The sequence below is a fragment of the Pyxicephalus adspersus genome, chromosome 11 (assembly GCF_032062135.1).
Source record: "Pyxicephalus adspersus chromosome 11, UCB_Pads_2.0, whole genome shotgun sequence".
In the NCBI taxonomy this organism is placed as follows: domain Eukaryota; kingdom Metazoa; phylum Chordata; class Amphibia; order Anura; family Pyxicephalidae; genus Pyxicephalus; species Pyxicephalus adspersus.
Window position 1 is genome coordinate 28,970,692 of NC_092868.1, and position 17,685 is coordinate 28,988,376.

General features: G+C 36.7%; 1 protein-coding gene and 1 long non-coding RNA gene across 3 annotated transcripts in view; one reads left to right on the top strand and one right to left on the bottom strand.

Annotated features, from left to right (window-relative positions):
- Positions 1-17,685, top strand: part of SHISA7 (shisa family member 7) — a 92,763-nt gene that overhangs the window by 57,100 nt on the left and 17,978 nt on the right. For both annotated transcript variants that reach the window (XM_072426295.1, XM_072426294.1), the window contains 2 exons: positions 2,372-3,152; positions 7,305-7,459. In XM_072426295.1, coding sequence (XP_072282396.1) covers positions 2,596-3,152; positions 7,305-7,459 — 712 coding nt within the window. In that variant the 5' untranslated portion in view covers positions 2,372-2,595. The remainder of the gene's footprint in view (positions 1-2,371; positions 3,153-7,304; positions 7,460-17,685) is intronic.
- Positions 638-16,481, bottom strand: LOC140340872 (uncharacterized). Its single transcript, XR_011922754.1, has 4 exons — positions 16,441-16,481; positions 15,715-15,816; positions 7,288-7,432; positions 638-987 (listed from the first exon to the last, which is right to left on the bottom strand). It is a non-coding gene; the product is annotated as an uncharacterized lncRNA (long non-coding RNA).

Sequence of the window (17,685 nt, forward strand, 5' to 3'; positions counted from 1 at the left end):
GCAACCGATAATATTTTCCCTGAAATGCCATTTACCAAACATGAGTTCTAATTGGCTACACTAGGCCATGTGCATTGGCTTGGTAAAAAAAACAATTACAGCCCCTTTAATCCAAGAAAATTGAGTTACCGTAGCATATCAAAACTGTAAGGATCATAACTATACAAAATCAAGCTTGTGCTGCGATAATTTCTATTATATTTCTAAATTCATTTTACACGCCACCCATATATTATATTGCAGTGCATTATCTCTAATGAACTGACTGCAGCATTACAAAGTATCGCAGACATCATACTGTGACAACATTCTGCTTCCAGACAATAAACCTTACAAGCACAAAAAGTTTCTCAGAGGGCTCTATTGTACTTATTAACATACAGGTTATGAAATGGAAATTTATTGTAAAATATTGCAGAAAATATGTAATAAACCCACACATCTTGCATGTAATCGTTGAGGAAATGCTGCTACATAGGGTATAGTACACCATTTGTAGATAAATCCTAATAATTACCTTTGCTTTTTGGCTCTCATTTATGAGATGATGTTGATATGAGAAGTGTATTTTTTTTGTACAGTAGTAAGAATTATACCAGTTTATTCTAATAGAAATACTGTGAGCTATAAAGTTTCTGTGCTCTCTGATAATTAACCTTGGTGAGTAAAAAGCATAAATTTCTTTAGTAAATCAGCCCCAGTGAATTCAGTGTGAACCAAGTGATAGTGGAAGTCCTTACTATGAAAGATTACGACCTGGCAGGTCATTATTTGTAAAAGTAAAAAGCAGTCTCTCTTCTGCAATAAAATTACCTTATCTGACTGATAACATTTTTTTTTATGTACACCTACCTGTCCCTGTTCTTGTATTGCTTCCGCCTCTTCTTCTGCTCCTCTTCTTGGTTCCTGACCTTCAGCTATCCTAAATGGCCAAGATAGCATAACTTCCACTCATCCACACAGGCGTTCATTTGGTCCCAGCCCCTTCTGCAAAAAAAAATCCTGCCTGATCACAAATTGTCTTTGCAGAACTATAAAGAATGATAATTATCCCAATGATACTTTTTTATTTCTCCATACAATGATTCTGGTGCATCATTGGTGTTTTAGAACACTTTAACACAACTGCATTTCAGACTTATTGTAGAAGTAATTCAGTTCAGGATGTATACAGATTCTGTTTCTGATAACCACAAGAGCGAAATTTACATCAGCCAGAAATCTGCCCACTGCAGCTCAGTGCAGCATAATATTGTGAACATGACTACTGTATACCAATGGGTATGTATTAATCCTGATCTGGTGAATGCTGCAGCAATGCTAACACTTGCAGTATAACTGTCCAAACAATGCACATTTATAAAGCACAGCTTTACCAAAGTGCATTGCATTCTGATGGCTTCATGTGCCATAGAAATGGTAAAACAAAACAATAGGAAGAGAACCAAGTCATGTAACCTGTTAAAATGACATGACCAGTCCTTCCCCAATCACAGAGCTCTCCCTTTTGTGGTAAAAAAATTTCTGGATCACTCTAAATGGGCCTTCAGCTGGGGCCCTTTTGTCCACACATAAGGACTAGAGATCACATTACCTTTAAATTAAAGATTATAGACATACATGAGTTCTGTGGTGCCCAAACATTTTCTGACAATGCTGCTCCTCCATAAATATGTGTTGTCACCCTAGAACAAAATGTATGTTACTGGCAGGTGATTTTTTTTTTCTTTGGCTTAGGTTGACTTTAACTTAAGCCACATTGCACAGGTATACACAGCAAGCTGTTTTCCTACATGCATAATTTTTGAATTTTTAAAAAATGCTTTTTTACATTTACGCCCCAGCTTTGACCTACATGGGTCAAAGACAGTTTTGCTTTAGTTGTTATTTTTATTATTATTATTAAACGAAATTTATATCGCGCCAACATATTATGCAGCACGCTGTACATTAAATAGGGGTTGCAAATGACAGACAAATACAGACAGTTACACAGGAGGAGGAGAGGACCCTGCACCGAAGAGCTTACAATCTAGGAGGTGGAGAAGTAACACACAATAGGAGGGGAGAGTTAATCAATCTTCTGCAAGTACCAATTTTTTCCAGGTGTTGTGCTAAGACTAATATAAGGATGGGTAATCTTGGGTGTCATAAGTACTATCTATATTTATAAATAATATATAAATGGTAAATAAAAACTATAAAATGGTGAATGGATATTTCCAAATTATTTAATTAGATGTTTTTTGTCTGCAGCCTTTGTATCACACAGACAAAATATGAAATTTTTTACATCTCCTCAGAGCACTTCAATACTGTCTGCCTAATCAATACTGTCAATACCTAATTTGTTCTTTTTGATTTATTTCAGGTTTTGTTTGGAGTCATTGTTTTTTGTAATGAAGACAACTTTTTATAAAGTGTAATAAAGCAAAAACAGATGTCTGAAGTGAGTAAGATGTACATAGTCCTTCATCATTTGTCATGTGAAGACTTCTAAAGCACCACAGCCAAACAACAAAGGCCTGTTCCGTCATACATCTGAAAGAGAATTCTATCTGTTACTGCCACTACACACTACCGTTCTGGACTGCCATGTATCATCTGTTGACAGTGTTGCTCAGTGTTACCCTGGATGCCCTCGGTGTGCACTCGGCACTTAGCGTTGGCGCTGGCCAAAGTCAATGGCAGAAGAACCAAACGCAGGCAATGCCAATGCTTCTTGCACACATAAAAAGACTACAGGTAGCCCAAAATGCCTCTTCAGGGAAGAGCCAGAGTGTACCGGATATGTGCTATGGGTACTACGATGTGATGGGACAGTATGATGCCACCTTTAACTGTACCACGGGTACATATCGCTATTGCTGTGGAACTTGCCATTATCGCTTTTGTTGTGAGCATCGTCACAAGCGCTTGGACCAGGACAGCTGTAAAAACTATAACAGTCCTTTCTGGGCACACACAACCCAGCCTATTACCACCAGTGCTAACAGCAAGCTGAACAATAACGGACATGGAGACCAAACCAATAGCACCGTCTATGTCATCTGCGGTGTCATTAGTTTCACTCTAGCCGTGGCCATCGGAGCCAAGGTTGCCTTTAATAAGGCCTCCCGACGCCCACGGGGTAGAGAGATTAATGTGCCCAGGTGAGATGAGTGAAATTATTACCAGGATATTATTCTTTGTGGCTTCATGCAAAGTCATTAAAGCCGTTCCCCATTGCATACCAAAATATTGCACTGGGAAAGGAGGTTTTTTTTGTACTTGTGGTATATGATAAATTTTAATATTGACGTTTTGTATCTTTTTAACTGTTCAATAGTATTCTACAGAATCATTGAGGTTAAAGGTATATTATGAAATATATACCCAACTGAATGCCTGGAAATGGGAAATTATACAAAGCCGATGTATAATATGTTTGTAAAGTTATCCTTTAAATTCTGCTCATCTTCTCCATTACCCTAAATTTAAAATGGACATAAACCAAGGAAAAAAAACATCAGGAGGCAATACTATTTGACAAAAGAGACATGCTGGGCTTTGTGTGTGGTGGCAATTGCACACAGAGCCAGCCACCAGTGATAATGTTACTCCTGCACATGCATAGGAGTAATGTCATCTATTCAGTGAGGGGGATCGTCATCTCCACTTGGAGCTGGCGGTGAAGATGGCGGCCCCCATTCTTGCAGCGATAACACAAGGTAAGTATTTGCCATAATCAGCAAGTATGCTGTACATACTTGCTGATTATGCCAGAGACTCACCACCCACCAACAAGTTTAGTTTCACTTTAGTGATGTCAGGCAGGGATGTGGAGGAGTTGAGATTTCTATGGAGACCTGAGAGAGATTACAGAGCTTACTGGCACAGGGAGTAATACAAGAATGGTGATTCACAATGACAAAAAAATCTATCCTACCATTTCTATAAGAGTGGTAGCCAGTGGCAGAGATAGTGGGCCCCTGGGCAGCATTTTCTTAGCCCCCCTGCTGAACCAATGGCAGAAAAGGGTCCAGGGCCCTTGTGGAGTGGCACATTTTGTACCTCCCTATGCCCACCCCTGGTGGTAGCCATATGTGCCTAGAATGTTGAGAAGTTAGAAATCCTCATTAAAGCAAAGCTAAAGTCAGATGCCATGTGGCAAAGTATTATACAATATTAGATAGCTTGAGGTGTTTTTTATTTGGAAATGTCAACTATGTTCTGTGGTTGAGAAACTGGGCCAAACTTTTCCAATAATCTAAGCTCATTGCTGGCCTTACTGGCTTTATAGAGGTATAGAGGGGGTGGTTTAGGCTCTAGACCTTAAGATTTAGTAAAATACCAAGAATCTAAAGATTAGGGGCTCCCGATCTGGAAGGCGCTGGGTATGTGGCATTTTATCATAAAAAATCTGAATTCAGGTAAATTGTATTTACTTATTGTGAGGTATTTATAAAGTATTATACAGAAATGTACCTGCATTATATTCAGCAATTGCAAGACTTTTACTATATGCATATGATCTGCAATGACAAATGTATGGGCAAAAGCCTGTGTGCCATATTTAGAACAGCTGCTGCCGTACAACTCTTTCTCTAAAAACAGATCCGTTTTATGCATTGTAATTCTTCAGTGGTGTACAGGGAATTACAATACACAAAAGTAAATCATTTTAAAAATAAATAATAGCCAAGAAAAGGTTTTGGGTTATCTGTTTTGTAGTATTTTACTTAGGTGTTAAACATTACAAAACATTAATAAAGTGAATGTATGAGTAAAGGAGCTGACACTGCTGACTTCTGGTCTTAAAAAGCGTAGGTTCCAGGTGTAGGTTTCAGGACTGTTCTGCTGAGTAACTGCTTAGTAAACCACAAAATGCATTTTAGGATCTGTTCAGATTGTTCCAGGTAATAACAATAGTGAAGGTATTGAAAATAGTATAATCGGTAGGACAGCTTTGAAGTCACCAATGGTGGTTCCCATGTATATGTCTTTGTAAAGCTGAGCATATATAAGGGTAGATGTAAAAGGCACAAACAATTACTTCTTGAATTTGACTTGCTACCAGGCTCGTGCAGTACCTGTACATCAAAGTTCAGACCAAGGTAGTAAAAAGCCTAGGACACTATCCTAATTTTTTCAAGCTGCCTAAATGCAGATGCGCTGACTGAAGATAGAACTGTCAGTGCTATCACCTCTGTTTAGGGAACTTACAAGTGGTAGCTCAGTGTTACAGGAGGTCGACCAATATTATAATATTATGGAATAGATGACTTGCATTCATCAATCCATAAATAGTACAGTGACAGCTTGAGAACATGTGCATTTCTGAAGATCCATGAACTACCTCCCAAAAGGCATAAACTATCCCCCCATAACAAGCAATTAGGTTATTAGTATTTTAAGCAACATGCAAATAAACATAGATGAGTGATGAGTCATAGATGAGTGATAACAGTAAGAGACCAAGAAGTCATTCAGGTCTGTCCCATTTTAACCTTTAACTTCTGACTATAGATCTATGTTTATCCCAAGCATACTTAAACTCACTGACTGTTCATTGACTACCTCTGTATTTTCAGTAAGATAATACTAAGGATGGTTTTGAACTTTCTTCCTGCTAGTTTAGGATCATGCTCCGTGTCCTATTCCCAGCATGTTAAATATACAGCCCTTCTGAGCCTTATTCATAATACTTATTCCCACACCTACATAATACCCTGATTCCTAACCTTGCCACATACAATACATAAATACAATTTATTTACCTGACCTGACCTTGTTTCTTGACCTGACTCAAATACATTACTGTCATACTAACACCAAATCTAAAGTGATGTCTTAACCCCTAACATTTAATCTAAAGTTACAACCTTACTACCTACTAAATGACAGTTTGAAATTTGACTTTTTAACTAAATCCCCTAATCCCTAACATTGACCTAATTTATCCCCAGATTCATGTTGTATGAATCCCCAGATCTGATGACTGCTCCAAACTAAACTGTGGACGTCAAGTCATGCCAAAAAATAATAATCCAAAATGCATATCAGCATCATAATGTTTGAAAAAGAAACATGAATCTATCCTGTCTCAATCTAGTCCAACCCTAAAAGAATTAGGGAAGATTTTACAGGGTCTAAAATAAGCATTATATACTGATGATTGTGAAGTATTGTTTAGCCTACTGATCCCTGCAAACCTGCCTTCATCCAGTGACTCTGGATGGGGATGATTATGGAAAGCAGTTTTGGAGGGATCAGTGGCCTTAGCTATCTTTACAGTGATTACAAAGACTGATCATGAATTGTTTCAAGCTTTCAGTTGCAGTCATTGCATCTCAAGGTGCTGAAACCAGTAAAGTGGAAGTGGACCGTTCCTTTTTTACATGGTGCCAGTTGGTGTTAGATAACCAATGCCAACTGTTTATCTGATATTACATTTTTTTTTTAAATGTAAAACATTCAGAATGATGACAAATATTTTGTAATTTGGTTTGAAAATGGTTTGTAATTTATCAGCAATCAAAATGCAGTGAAGAGGAATATTAAAGGAGGTAAGCACTGACTGAGTTCTTCCAATTTTTAAAATGTATATTTAAGACATACACTAGTCCTGTGTGCCTGCATGCTCTATAGATTAGGTCATGGGTAAATTAAACTATGGACAACTATTCATCTCAGAACATCACTGATTTACTATGAATGGCAATGATATTTTGTTATTTAATGTTTTAGCGATAGCATAGTATTATTCAATAAAGTGAGACAGGGGCCTGATTTATTAATATTCTCCAACACTGGAGAAGATTCACATTCATCCGTGAACCTGGGTGATCCAGCGAAACTGAAATGGATCTGGCCCAGGACTGAAAACATTTGCTAACAAATATCAAAATACTTTTAAGAAATCCATTCCAGGTTTACTAGATAACCCAGGTTCACTAATGAACTGTTTTTCACCAGCCTTAAGGAGCTTTAATAAATCAGGCCCAATAAGTTTTAAATGCATGTATTTTAATTTTTGTTTCAAAAGCTCCCTTTTAGAAAGGGTAAGGAAGAGTTTGGATTTTCTCCCACATTAAATCCTGATGAGCACATAGGGTATATTTTTAAAGCAAATGTGAATTTCATCAAACATTTGCTGCAGGTGAATTTTCCAGATTCAAAAGTTGATAGGACACTGATTGATTCACCACCAGTTAATGTTTAGTAAAAGTCACACTCACTTCTTTATCAATTTACCCCTACAATTGCACATTTATTGTCTTCTATAGCTTAATGTTTGGTGTTTACCTGTGTCACTCTTTCAGAGCTCTTGTGGACATTTTGCGTCACCAGTCCGTTGCAGGGAGCCATGGAGAACGGAATAACAGCACAACTGTGACTTCAGGGCCACATGACAATGGACCATCTCGCCCTCCGAAAAACCTCTATAACCCTGTAAAGTCAGCAAAGAACAACCATGGTGAGTAAATTGGGAAGGGATTCTGTGGAGATTTACCAGATAATGACAAAGAAACAGCCAAGGTAATTATGATATATGGGCTCATTCTGTGCAATTCTCTGCTGGTTTAAATTCGAGGAACATTTATTAACCAAATGTCTAATCTGAAAAATCTGGTTAAACATAAAGTAATTTAAACATAAAGGTCCTGATAATATATTTGAAACTTTTTAGAAAGGCAGTTGATATATGAAGCACGAGCCCCATAAATTAAACAATACATGAGAGTGGCAACCATGCCCTGAATTTAGAAGCAGTGCAGTATTGTCGTCTCCCAAAGAAGCATTATTAAGTAGACTTCATTGCCACGATCAACTGGTATTTCCGGGACTAAGACTACGTACACACATGCAATAATTTTCGCTAGAAAATGAACGATTAATGACTGATCAATGATTATTCACGATTATTTTGAACAATTGTATTGTGCACAATTCTGTACATGCTAAAACGATACGATCATTCAAATATAATCCACCAATATTGTACACACACTAGATACAATTGTATGAACGATGAAAGAAGTGACATGTACAGGAGAAAGTGTACCACCGAACATTCCACGATCATTGAACGACTGTACACACAATAGATAGCGAATGATCGTCCGCCAATCAGATCCGCCAGGACGGTCGTTCATTTCAAGCAACATTCCTCGTTCATCAGCGTCATTGGCCAGTCATTGTGCACTTTTTTGCTAACAATTATCGGACGATCGGTCGTTGCACGTGTGTACGTAGCCTAAGAAAAAAAAGGATGCACTTATAATTAGGTGATTGGGCGCACATATTTTATTTAACAAGGTCATAGTACTATTTTAACTATATTGGTACCACTGTGGAAAAATATCTATTATTCTGTGAACAGAGAACCTTATCTTTAGTTTTTGTCTTTGTCAGCCATGGTCTGCAATATGGAAGCCATTTTTTATATGATTACAGATCCATATCCACAACATTTTGGCCATGACCTTACCATTCCTAATGTGTGGTTGTACTGTAACTTGTTTTAAAAAGAAATGTACTGCTCAATGGTAACCTTAAGATAGTTAGAATGGAGAAATCTCTGTCTCAAGAGAGATCCTTTGATCTCTGCAAGCAGTTTTTCTCAACAAAGCAGCAAGGTTTAGCCTAGTAAAAAGCACTGTAAATATAAAATATGTATATGTAAAAAAAACAAAAAGAGTGTTAGTAGAAAAAAATATCCAAGTACAGCAGGAGCATTGATGCGCTGGGTTGTCATTCGTCAACATTGGCACCCTGAACACACCTTAATATACTACAGTGCAAGATATTGTCATGTGCTGCCTTGCAGTGCTCTTTAAAACAGACATGTACTTTACATTACTTTATGTGTACAACGTGGTGCCTTGGGCAACCGATTCAAACAAACGGACAGCTTTAACACAACCCATGCCAATGAGTGTGCCAACATGCTGCGTTTTGCACAATTCAGGGTAAAACTGTAGTGGGAATGAGTCCTAACCCACTAAACGTTAGGTTCCTATTCGAAAATATGTAATACATCATAGTTATCTACTAAAAACAAATATTATAAAAGTAAATGTTAATAGTTAAGTATATGTGTGATTTTGAGGCCCAGAACATAACATGAATTATACATTATCTCTTGGATTTAATAAAGTAATGAAATGCAAAAAGCAAAGTGTTAATGTAGTCTTAAGCAACCGCTAACACTTTGCCTGTCCTAGTAACTCAGCATCATTTGCACCTTCTGTGCTTAGCAAATTTCACTATGCTTTAAACAAACTTCGTTATTGTCCTAGCAAAAACGCAATTATTAGTGAATACATCAGTTATAAATGGATGCGTTAAGTCTTATGGAATTCAATGCTTTTGCCAACAGTTAAAAGTCATTTCTGAAGTTTGATCCTAAAACTATATCTAAAGCCATTTTTTTTTTATAGAATAGGTTATTATGAATGAGGATCGAGTTTGATTCTATTATGAGTTTGAGTTGAATCTGCAGCTGTATTTCTGCTAACCTTTGTGGAAATTCCAGCTGACAAAGAAGGACTCATAGCAAATGTTTACATTGTCAACCTCAAAGTGCTTTTGTATGACCTGGCCTGGACAAATTTGCTCATCACAATTTCTAGTGACCACTGTCAGCATGGATGAAAATGATAAGTAATACAATAATGTTATAGCTGTCCCAGGAGGGAATTTTTTCAATAAGGACATATGTGCTCCCCTTATTTTGCAAAAATGTCCTTCCAATTGCTAATGTTCCTCTGCAACAGGGAACAGATCGCACATTCCCTACTCTATATAAAAGTTTAAAAAAAAGATTTTTGCTTTTGATACAAATTAAAATTAATGCAAGCTTATAAATGCAATCTGAGTCCCCATTTGTGCTGCCCCAACAAATTTATGTGTAAAGGTCCTGCTAGTCACAGAACTGCTGACTGGGCTTCCTGTAGCACTTACATACACCTAATCTAATTGGGCAAATTCTCTCATTTATCTTTTCTGCCCACAGCATGCTTGGCCACATTGACACCATTGCCCAATTTACCACCCACTGAAAATTATGAAGATGTAGAACAGAAAACACCATTAAGCCCTTTTATGTCCTCATAGTAAACTAAAAAAAAAAACAAAAAACAATTCTAATATCAGAAAACTTTTCTGTGAAACAAAACATTTTTTTTGCATGCATTTAAATATGAAAAGACAAGTACATCATATTCTGGTCCCCTAATACACTGGATTGAGCTATCCACCCAGTCTTACTTTTTCTGATGGTCAGAATTGCGCACTCGAAGATTGGAAAAACCTTTAGTGGGTATGCCCCCAAATGTAGTTTTTTGGTGCTATATGGGGGGGGGGGGTGTCTACAAGACAGCTGCCTGGCCACCTAGTGTTTTTCAAATATGGCAGGAAATCTCTTTGTTCTATTGGGCACTCCTCCTCAATTTCTCTTTTTAGCCCCAGGTCCTCAGTCTGACCCTGCTGTCAGTAGCTGCCCTCCTGGGTTGTATACAACATAGTCTGAAAAAAAACAAGCACCAGTATGCCCACATCTTTATTGATTTGAATAGGCCATTGCTCCTGCAAAACATCCCATCCCAGTTTACAGGAGTCATCCCAGCTCTTCATTATTGCCAAATATGCTGCAAACAATGCAGGAGGTCATGGCCTTCTGAGATGGTGAGTTAGGAACTTGTTGAATATCCTATTTCTTTATGAATTGGGGCTGTGGATGTCTTTGCTTTTTTATTTTGAGTTAATTAGGATGATATCCTTGGATCAAAACTTTAATTATTTATATTGCACGTTAGGTTTTCCCTGCCCTGAGTATCAGTTGTGTAGCGAGTCAGCAAGATGTAGTGCAGAGAATAAACAGAACCTTACTAACCTTGTAGGGATCTAGGGTGCTGTAGAGCTAAAATGATGTGTTAGCTCCTCTTCCACTTTAAAAGATTGTTACTTGGTTATGTTGTGTTATTTTAATAGATGATTTTTTTCATTGTAAACACCATATTATGCTATCGAGCTACACTGTAATTATTTAGCAGACAGGATAGTGTGCAGAGAGTTAATTTAGAACATCCCAGAGAACACATTGTGATGACAATCCTTTGCCTCATATGTGTTAGTCATACAGTTCAGCATTCTTTTTATACTGCTATCTACAATAACCATTCCTGAGGCCTTGCTTTCGATTTTTACGCATCAGCACACCACTCCATTGGAAATTGTCTCCTTTCATCAAACTTTCATGCATTTACTAATATTAAGTCTTGTTACTTGGCACTTATCAGCCATTCAGATGTGTCGCTTGTGTAGAAAGTGACACAAGCCGGAATCGCTCTACAAATAAGATGTTCCAGGAGATGACATATTTTGTACAGAAGAATGCGGAATGCCCTTGCAAAGCCATGTTTATGAGCAACTACTTCGGCATCACTGTGGGAGAGTTTGTCTTCTTGTGTCTGGGAATAATAGAAGTGTGATATTTCTCATATACACAAATCTCAGATACATAAAATGTCTCCATTCAGGCATATCATAATATAAGGCTATGTCTATATTTAGAAATCTATAAAATAAAAATCAATATCAGCTGAATATATCCTAAGCGTAATAAAACAACAGGTGTACAAAGTTTAATAACTGTTTTTTTTAGAAAGCAAGCTCCACTTGCATGTAAAAAAAAAAAAGGCTGTTCTCTGGCAGAATGCCTCGGCCCTTGGCATTCAGGGGTCTGGCACATCCCATGCGGAGTCAGACCTATAGCTTTGCAATGAGCAAAGATCATGCTCCCTGGTGACTGGTGAGCTCTAGCTCTGAGTTAACCGTTAGTTAGTTCTTTCATATATAGCACAAGAGTCTTTCACTGCAGTATGCTTGCAGAGCATTTATTCCTAACGTGGTAGCTTTTTAATCAAAACAATCTATACAACATATTTGATGATCCTAGGGCATATTTAGCTAATTTATACTGAAATTGTTTAAGGTTGGATGGGACCACAATTAGGAACAGTGGTTAAGTTACTGAAGTACACCTTAAAAAAAATAATTGATATGTTTGTTTTTTTAGTTTTTAGCGGTCAGTGGAAAAGCCTTCCACAGACTACACATTAGCTTTTGTATTAGCTTATGGCAGAGAGAAATAAGTTGTCTCTTTAGAGACATGAAGACCTGAAAATTATTTAATGGGTTCCCCTATGTTAAAAAGGTTGTGAAAGGCTGATATACATAGCACAAGTGGGCTGTATCCTAGAAGGCAAGGCCATATGCTGTCAAGAACGACTTACCATTATTATTATTACCTTATTTTTTATTGTACCAACATATTACGCAGCGCTTTACAAAGTCCATAGTCGTGTCACTAATTGTCCAACAGAGTGGCTCACAATCTAATGTCCTTACCATACTCATATGTCATTAACTAAAGCCAGTTTTGGGGGAAAGACAAATAATTTAAACTGTATGTTTTGGGATGTGGAAGGAAACCAGAGGTCCCGGAAGAAACTAATTCAAACACAGGGAGAACAAACAAGATAGTATCCTGGCAGGGATTCAAACCAGGGACCATAGTGTTGCCAAGACTAAAGTGATAGCCACTGAACCACAGTTCTGCTTATATCATAGAAGCCAATTTAGCTAATTTTTCTACTCCTCCAGTACGCCACAACACATTGTGTGCTTAGTCTTTTTATCACCCCCTTTTCTCCAGCACATTCCTAATTGTCTAGGAGATTGTTGTATACAGCAGATTTTGCACCATCACATCGACCAAATAGTGATAAAATACATGATATCTCTAGAACCCTCTATACATTTTCTGTCCAGTAGAGCTTAAAGTATTGAAACTCTATCTGTTCCAGTACCCCATTACAACCGATGCAAAAAAAAAAAATCTTAACGGGATGATCAAAACAGTTATATATTCCACACACTTTCCAAGCTGAAGAGTTACCACCCTTACAGACATTGTAATTACAAGCACTGAACATCTTCAATCTTGTCTTTCAGGACCCATGAGGAGCTTTTAATTTTTCTAATTAACTGAGCTCCGTCTTACCCATTATAGGAAAAGCAGTGCGAAAACAAAGTAAATGAATAAGCTTTTTACCAATAGCACTTTATGCTAATTGCCATTCTGTTTGAATACCCCTTTGTGCTCAGCTAAAACCATACAGAGATCATTTTCTACACTACATTATAGTAGATCCCAGTGGCTGGGTACAATTAACATGATGAATGTATCAACACCAGTATATAACTTTTTATCTCATTATAAATCATAATTTAAAATACAAAAAAGTAAATGCAAAACACAAAACAATACATAAAAACGAAATATACCTTTTTGGAATCATCTATAGAAGCTAACCTAATGAGTATATATGAATTCATAGTGTATATGTTAAAGCCATACTACTGGGGCCATTAAATCACTGCATACAGTACATAAGCTTTCTAATCAATAATCACTTTAAAGCACTACACATCATAGTACTAAAGTATATTTATAGCTAAGTTTTTTTTGGTTTTTGATAGAGGAAGGGTAAAACTCCTAAGGAATGCTCCTATTTTTCAAGTATGAAAACAGGTGTCTATGCCTTGATGTTAACATTCAAACATCAGAATTCGAATTTCATATTAGAGATGAGAAAATTGACAACTGCAAATAAGCACATTAAAATGCATGGGTAATTCACCATGCCTATCAATGCATTCATGCAAATGAACTCCAACTACAAATATATCCTAATCAGGTGGTCAAGCAGGCTGTCATCTTGTTTTATGTACTGTCTGTATATTAAAGTGAACTAAACCTAAAAAGAAACAATGCTGCATGCAGGCAGGTTCCTTATTGCAGAAAAGGCAAGAATTGTCTCTTCTGCAATAAATTAAACCTACCTGTCTGTTCACAATCATTTAATTAAAGTGACCTTTTGTTGCTCCCTAGCCAGTGCTGGTACCCTCACCTGGTCCTTTTCTGGGTTCCAGATCTTCAGCTATCTTGATTGGCCAGGGCAGAATGAAGTAACTACATTGCATTTGCATTGGAGTTTGGTTCCACTTTAAATCTAAAGGATGGGTAAAATCCTGGCAGTTTTTATTTATATCTGTATGCCTTGGGGGTAAGTTCCCTTTACTTTATGTTCTCTAGACACAATAGGAAATGGAAAAATTTCTTTCACAATTGTGGGGAAATCCTCCTTTAAACAGTTGTCACTCCAATGGGTATCCCCATTGGAATATTTACAATCCTGTATTAGACAAGTTGTTTAACTTTTCTTTCTTGTAATAGGTTCTGGAAACAATAGTCACAAACTGCAATAAAACAACTTTACATTTTCATCAATCCTTCCCCACCATATTCAAAGCTGAAAACAAGTTTTAGCTCAAGATACAATGAAACCCTTTCACATTGGGGCACTTAGTTATAGCCTGAACTGAAAAAGTTTTTGTATAGGAAGCATCCAAAAATATAAATTATGTGATATGTTGAAAAGTGTTATTTTTGCCAGTAATTCTTCCTGAATATTAGTAGTGTGCATATGGATATGTGAGTGTGTTTAGGGACTGTTGTACTGACTTTATCTGCAGTGTGAGATCCAAAGCTTTGCGGGCCCTGAATGTTGAAGATTTGGTTAGGTTTGGTGATATCATCACTATGCTGCTTGCTGTTTTCTTTGTTAGGGTCACTTTTACACAGAGACACAGTGCAGAACAAGGCTTGGTAGCTAAGTAAGTAATAGGGAAAACATCATCTAGGTAAATGTGATGTCTCAGCTGACTAAATTTGTGGTTGTGGAAAAAGGTAAATCAGCCACCAGACTTTGTTGCTTAGGGACAACCCACCTGTCCTCTTTAAGGAAGGGTTGCCAGTCATTATGTTGTATTTTCTATGCATTATATAGTCCTGATGCTACAGCGAGAACTATTACTATTACTCCTTCTTCTGCAGCAGAGCATGCAATGCATGTAGATTCAGCAATTTTGGCAAAGCTATTTCACATTTGGTTTTCTAAAAACATGAATTCAGCAAGTGGAAGACTCAGCCCACCAGTGATAACTCTTAGCTAATTTATCATTGGGGATTTAAACATGAGTGAATAAATATTGAACTGTTTTAAGTATATGCCATTTACAAGCTGAACGGGCAGACTTAATGCCTAATTAATCTTCATATGCTTTTTTTGTATATGTATGTTTCTACAAGCAGATGGCAGTGGTTTAAGAGATATAATAAATCTACTATATTCCACCCACGAACATAATCTGAACATATTAAAACTAATATTCGGGAAAAAATCAGCGAAAAGAATATTTGTAGCTGTTGCCTGGCTAGGCTGTGAAGTGTAGTTTGTACTGACCATGAAAACATTTCTGGTAATTAATGCAGAAGAGAATTCAGGAGCAATTAAGGTTCGTGTAGAGCATGGGTATTCAAAATGAGATATGTGATGGTTTAGGATTATATTGTGGCATACAAGGGGCTGCATCTAAAATGGGCAATTACTGATTTGCTACCGCATTAGAAAACTAGTTAGGAGTGCCTGTGCACCTTGGAGTTTGCATAATAGGTTCCTGGCTAGGGTGTGAAAGCAGGATGATAGATCCAATGGCAAAACATTTTCTGTGCTGAACATATCTTAACATGTTCTCTTTGTGGAACTAAAGTAGAAAAACAAAGGGATAGGCTATGTCTTTTCTGCAATAAAATAAACTTACTTGCAATACTTTGTTTAATTTATACTTGTTGAGTTGCTCATGCGCCTGGAGACGAAAATAAAGAACTACAATGCATGCACAGGATTTAGGTAATCTCTGGCCCTGGATGGAACAAGGAGAGGTGAGTTTAGTTCTGGTTTAAGGCAAATATTAAATAACTTCTATTAAGTATTAGCAGACTTTAAAGGATTCCCACAACTTTAGTATTATTGTGCATCAGATAGGGATTGTAAATGAAAGAAAATTGGTAAATACCAAAACATGGTTTAAATAAAAGACATGTTCCTGCTAATAAGTTACACATGACAACCCAACCCTCCTTTTGCACATTTTAAACAGGCAGTAGTGGTACTGAACCATTCATTCCCATTCCTTGTCTGTGGGATTTTTAGGTTCAGGGGTATGGAGAAAGTACCCACACCACAACCTCACCACCGTCCTGAACATACCCCTAGGGTTATCAACATTTTTTTAGTAATTACATCCTAAAATGTGTATTTTTTTAAGGTTACAATAATTAACACATTTTTGCCTTGTTTGTTCTTACAGTATACTAATGATATATTTCAATTCCTGTTTATAAGCTGTTAAGATAGTTGCCGGATAATCCAATGTTGCTGGAAAAAAATTATCCTCTGCATATCTAATATATATTTTGCACACTTTGCATGAGCTTAATCTCACCTGCTACCGCGTGGTGGAAACTTACATCTGAATTGTACTCACCTGTCCCTGTGTGCTGAAGGAAGGGGGTTTGAATATTGTAGTCACATCATCACGATCAGTATTACTATACAAGGAAAACATAAACAGGAAATTGCATTTCTGAGAGCAGTTTTTATACATATACAGTATATGGTTACCAGGAAGCAACATTTTGTCATTTTTAAAAAATCATAGTTTAGATTTAAAAAGACTAATTAACCAATAATAAATTACAAGTAGCTTGTGTAGCAATCCTAATAATTATGTCTTGCACTGTGTTTCTTTATGATGAACGTGTAATTGCACATTGCAAATACATTTAGTTAATCTTTTTTAACATGCTTTTCATCAGCATTTCACTGAAATGTTAACAGATCTCAATGCAAACACATGTAAAGCATAAAAACCTATATATCAATGTTCCGTCGCTCCTTTTAGTGATTTTATGTTGAACAAAGCTGAGGCTGAGCTTATGTAATGGTAACTAATATGGAGATAATAGAACTGATCACAAATATATTTTTTTTGTATTATATGTAAACGTGCAGACATGTCCCTAGCATGCCGCCATGCCTATGTGCTAAACATTTGTGTTTGCTGATGATCACATTCCATGTACAATGCTTCTTTATATAAACAGATAGATAGAAGGCATTTGCAGCTAATAGGTTACTAAGGCAACCGAACCTCATCCCAGAATGCAACACTAATTTACACTGCACTTAGCTAGAACTACTGGATTGTGCAGCAGTGGTACATGCTAAAGGGATTTTAAACACAAACTCGGCATATTTCAACTCTGAAATCACAGACATATCCTCCAATGCTGTTCATCAGATTAGAAATTATATTACAGCATCTCCTGATTTACTAAAGCTCTCCATGGCTGTTAAGGATACACTTTCATCAGTGAAGCTGGGTGATCCAGCAAACCTGGAATGGATCTAGTCCAGGATACAAAACATTTGCTAGCTTCCTGGGTGGTTCATTTCTGCCCGGATTTATATATCTAAAAGCGGTACATTGTCTTTCATGAAAATTTATTTTACAATATAATATAGTAGTATGAGTATAGTAAAGTTTGAAACACTAAATCATGTCAAAATAATACATTAATTCAAAAAAATATATATTTTTTTAATTTTTTTAAAAATGTTTTTAAAAAAATAAATAATATACTTATACTGTTATATTATACTGTAAAATAAATGTTCATGAAAGACAATGCACTTTATTTACTATTGTTTCCATGGGTTTACCTACCCC